Source organism: Salvelinus sp. IW2-2015, unplaced genomic scaffold (assembly GCF_002910315.2).
Source record: "Salvelinus sp. IW2-2015 unplaced genomic scaffold, ASM291031v2 Un_scaffold5107, whole genome shotgun sequence".
Lineage (NCBI taxonomy): Eukaryota > Metazoa > Chordata > Actinopteri > Salmoniformes > Salmonidae > Salvelinus > Salvelinus sp. IW2-2015.
The window spans coordinates 2,715-5,819 of record NW_019946373.1 but is presented as its reverse complement, the minus strand read 5'-3'; the positions used below and the strand labels follow the sequence as shown (position 1 = coordinate 5,819).

The window sequence follows — 3,105 nt, the reverse complement described above, 5'->3', positions numbered from 1 at the left end:
ACTACTACCATACTTTTTATATTACTACATACTTATTTATCACTACTAAACCCATTACTTTTTATACTACTTACATTACTTTTACTACTATATAAAAAGTATGTAGTAGTATAAAAAGTATGTAGTAGTATAAAAAGTATGTAGTAATATAAAAAGTATGTAGTGATATAAAAAGTATGTAGTGATATAAAAAGTATGTAGTAATATAAAAAGTATGTAGTAATTTAAAAAGTATGTAGTAATATAAAAAGTATGTAGTGATATAAAAATAAGAATTATCCAGCACCAAGGGGGGGATTAGCCCAGTACTTTTTAGCTGATCAATCCCAGTAATTGTTTCACAGTGAGGAAATGGAATTGTATGATATTGTTTGTACTGTAATTGTATTGAAACAATATGAAATATTTTATCTAATTCCTGACCCTGTTGCAACAACCATTCACCTGGACCGCTGGGTCTGGTTCTGATCCATACAGTACTGTATGCGAGGACTGAAATCAACCATTCACCTGGACCGCTGGGTCTGGTTCTGATCCGTACAACGTGTATGTGTGTGTGTGTGTGTGTGTGTGTGTGTGTGTGTGTAGGGTTTTTTCTACATAGAAAAATCTAGAGTGGGCCACCTTTGGCCAAACAGTAAAATATTTATATATATAGTACCAGTCAAAAGTTTGGACACCTACTCATTCAAGGGTTTGTCTTTATTATTACTATTTTATACATTGTAGAATAATAGTGACGCCATTAAAACTATGAAATAACACACACGGAATCTTGCAGTAACCAAAATAGTGTTAAACAAATAAATGTAATATTTGAGATTCTTCAAATAGCCACCATTTGCCTTGAAGACAGCTTTGAAACATTCTTGGCATTCTCTCAACCAGCTTCATGAGGTAGTCAACTGGAATGCTTTTCCAACATTCTTGAAGGAGTTCCCACATATGCTGAGCACTTGTTGGCTGCTTTTCCTTTCCTCTGCGGTCCAACTCATCCCAAACCATCTCAATTGGGTTTAGTTTGGGGGATTGTGGAGGCCAGGTCATCTGATGCAGCCCTCCATCACTCTCCTTCTTGGTCAAATAGCCCTTACACAGCCTGGAGGTGTGTTTTGGGTCATTGTCCTGTTGAAGAATAAATGATAGTCCCACTAAGTGCAAACCAGATGGGATGGCGTATCGCTGCAGAATGCTGTGGTAGCCATGCTGGTTAAGTGTGCCTTGAATTCTAAATAAATCNGGCCTCTGCATGATGAATCAACGCTCAGGGTGGGACAGACATCTCAGTATGGAGCACACTTCACAATGCACTTCACAAACCTATCATCTCATCACGGGAACTTTTCTCTTGTGACAGGTAGGTCTGCATTTGCTGCAGCATAGTCTATGCTACAGTAATATAAAGACCGAATGCACGTCTCATTTACCCATCTCCATCTGGCTTGTTTTTTCATTGTAAAGATTATTGTGTTCTTAATTGCAGCTGCAGAGTTTTAAGACAGACTATCACTCAAATATCTTTGCTTTAAATCATTACCCGCGCGAGCCCTCTCTCGCAGTCTTTCTCTCTCTCTCTCTCCATAACCTCCATTCAAATTGCATCCAAAATAGATAACCCTGTTCTAGATAACCCAGTTCTAGATAACCCTGTTCTAGATGCTATGTTTTAGTGGTGTGCAGTGGGGTTTTAGGGGGAGAGTGGGGTAATTGGTTCCTGCAGGCTTACCCACACACCGTGGTTGGATCCCGCTCCACAGTGAGTCGGCCTGACAGCTGAGCCTGGCGTCTCCCTCCAGCCTGTAGCCCTCTGTACAGCGCACCTCACACTCCGCCCTGTAGGAGGTGCCACCCTCGCTGCAGTTCATGTGTCCGTGCTGGGGCCGGGACAGGGCGGGACAGGAGCGCACTGTTGTTCAAACCGAGAAACACAGAGGAAGACCTAGATACTGGTCGGTCTAACCGCATTGACAAAAATACAGTATGAAAAGAGGGAGAGGGAGAGAGAGAGAGAGAGGGAGGGAGGGGTAGAGATTTTAAAAAAAGAGAGAGGAACCAAGTAGAAGAGAATGAAGGAGATACAAAAATGAAATGGAGGAATGAAAAAAGAAGAATGATTCATCTGTCTTAAACATTAGCTAAATATTTTCTGAGATCTATCATTTGCTCTCCTGCAAAATCCCTTAATAAAAACCTTGATCCTGCAGGGCTGGTCCGTGTCAGCCTGAGGTCTAGAAGAGTGTGTTTAGTGTGTTGGTTTTCAGCACCACTGAGAGACAGGCTTTTAGGAGACCCCCTCCCTGATGCCTTAACTGGCTGGGAGGTCCCGCACTGGAACTCATGCAGACACAGGGAGGCAGACAGACAGAGAGACAGACATACAGACGTCCAGGCACACGCCGGGCACACATGCACGCACAGGAAGGCACACAGGCAGTGAGCCAAGAACACACACACACACACACACAGACACATGATCTCAACCTACAGGGAATACGTTGACACACCAGCCAGACAGTCTCCATACTAACTCCACACACCATGCCCAAACTTAACAAGCCCTCTTACTGACTATATACAACGTGTATGTGTGTGTGTGTGTGTGTGTGTGTGTGTGTGTGTGTGTGGTGTGTGTGTGTGTGTGTGTGTGTGTGTGTGTGTGCTGTGTGTGTGTGTGTGTGTGTGTGTGTGTGTTGTGTGTGTGTTGTGTGTATTGTGGTGTGTGTGTTATCTAGTTTATGTTCGCTGTTGTTTTTGTGTATCGTTTGTTCTGTTTTGTTTGTTTTTTTGTTTTTTTTGTTTATGTCTTTGTTTTGTTTTTTTTGTTTGTTATCTAGTTTGTCGTTGTTTGTTTTTGTTGTTTATTCTATGTATTATTTTTGTTATTTTTTGTGTGTGTCTCCCTGTAAATTAGGTCTGATTGTTATATCTTCTACTATTATATTTTGTTTTATGGTTATATTGTGATTATTGCTATTTCATTAATGGGGTTATATGTTTATGGTGTATGTATGGGTACTCTTTAGATATGTGTGTGTTTTTTATATGTGTTGGTTGTATTGTGTATTCCATTAGAGGGGTTAAGGTTAGGGTTTAGAGGGGACCATT

General features: G+C 41.0%; 1 protein-coding gene across 1 annotated transcript in view; it reads right to left on the bottom strand.

Annotated features, from left to right (window-relative positions):
- The window catches only part of LOC112077970 (sushi, von Willebrand factor type A, EGF and pentraxin domain-containing protein 1-like), a gene marked incomplete at its 3' end in the record, with an annotated part of 15,378 nt that extends 12,788 nt beyond the window's left edge, over positions 1-2,590 (bottom strand). Inside the window, exon 1 of the mRNA XM_024144347.2 lies at positions 1,727-2,590. Within this exon, the coding sequence (XP_024000115.2) occupies positions 1,727-1,865 (139 nt within the window). The remainder of the gene's footprint in view (positions 1-1,726) is intronic.
- Between the last annotated feature and the right edge of the window lie 515 nt (positions 2,591-3,105).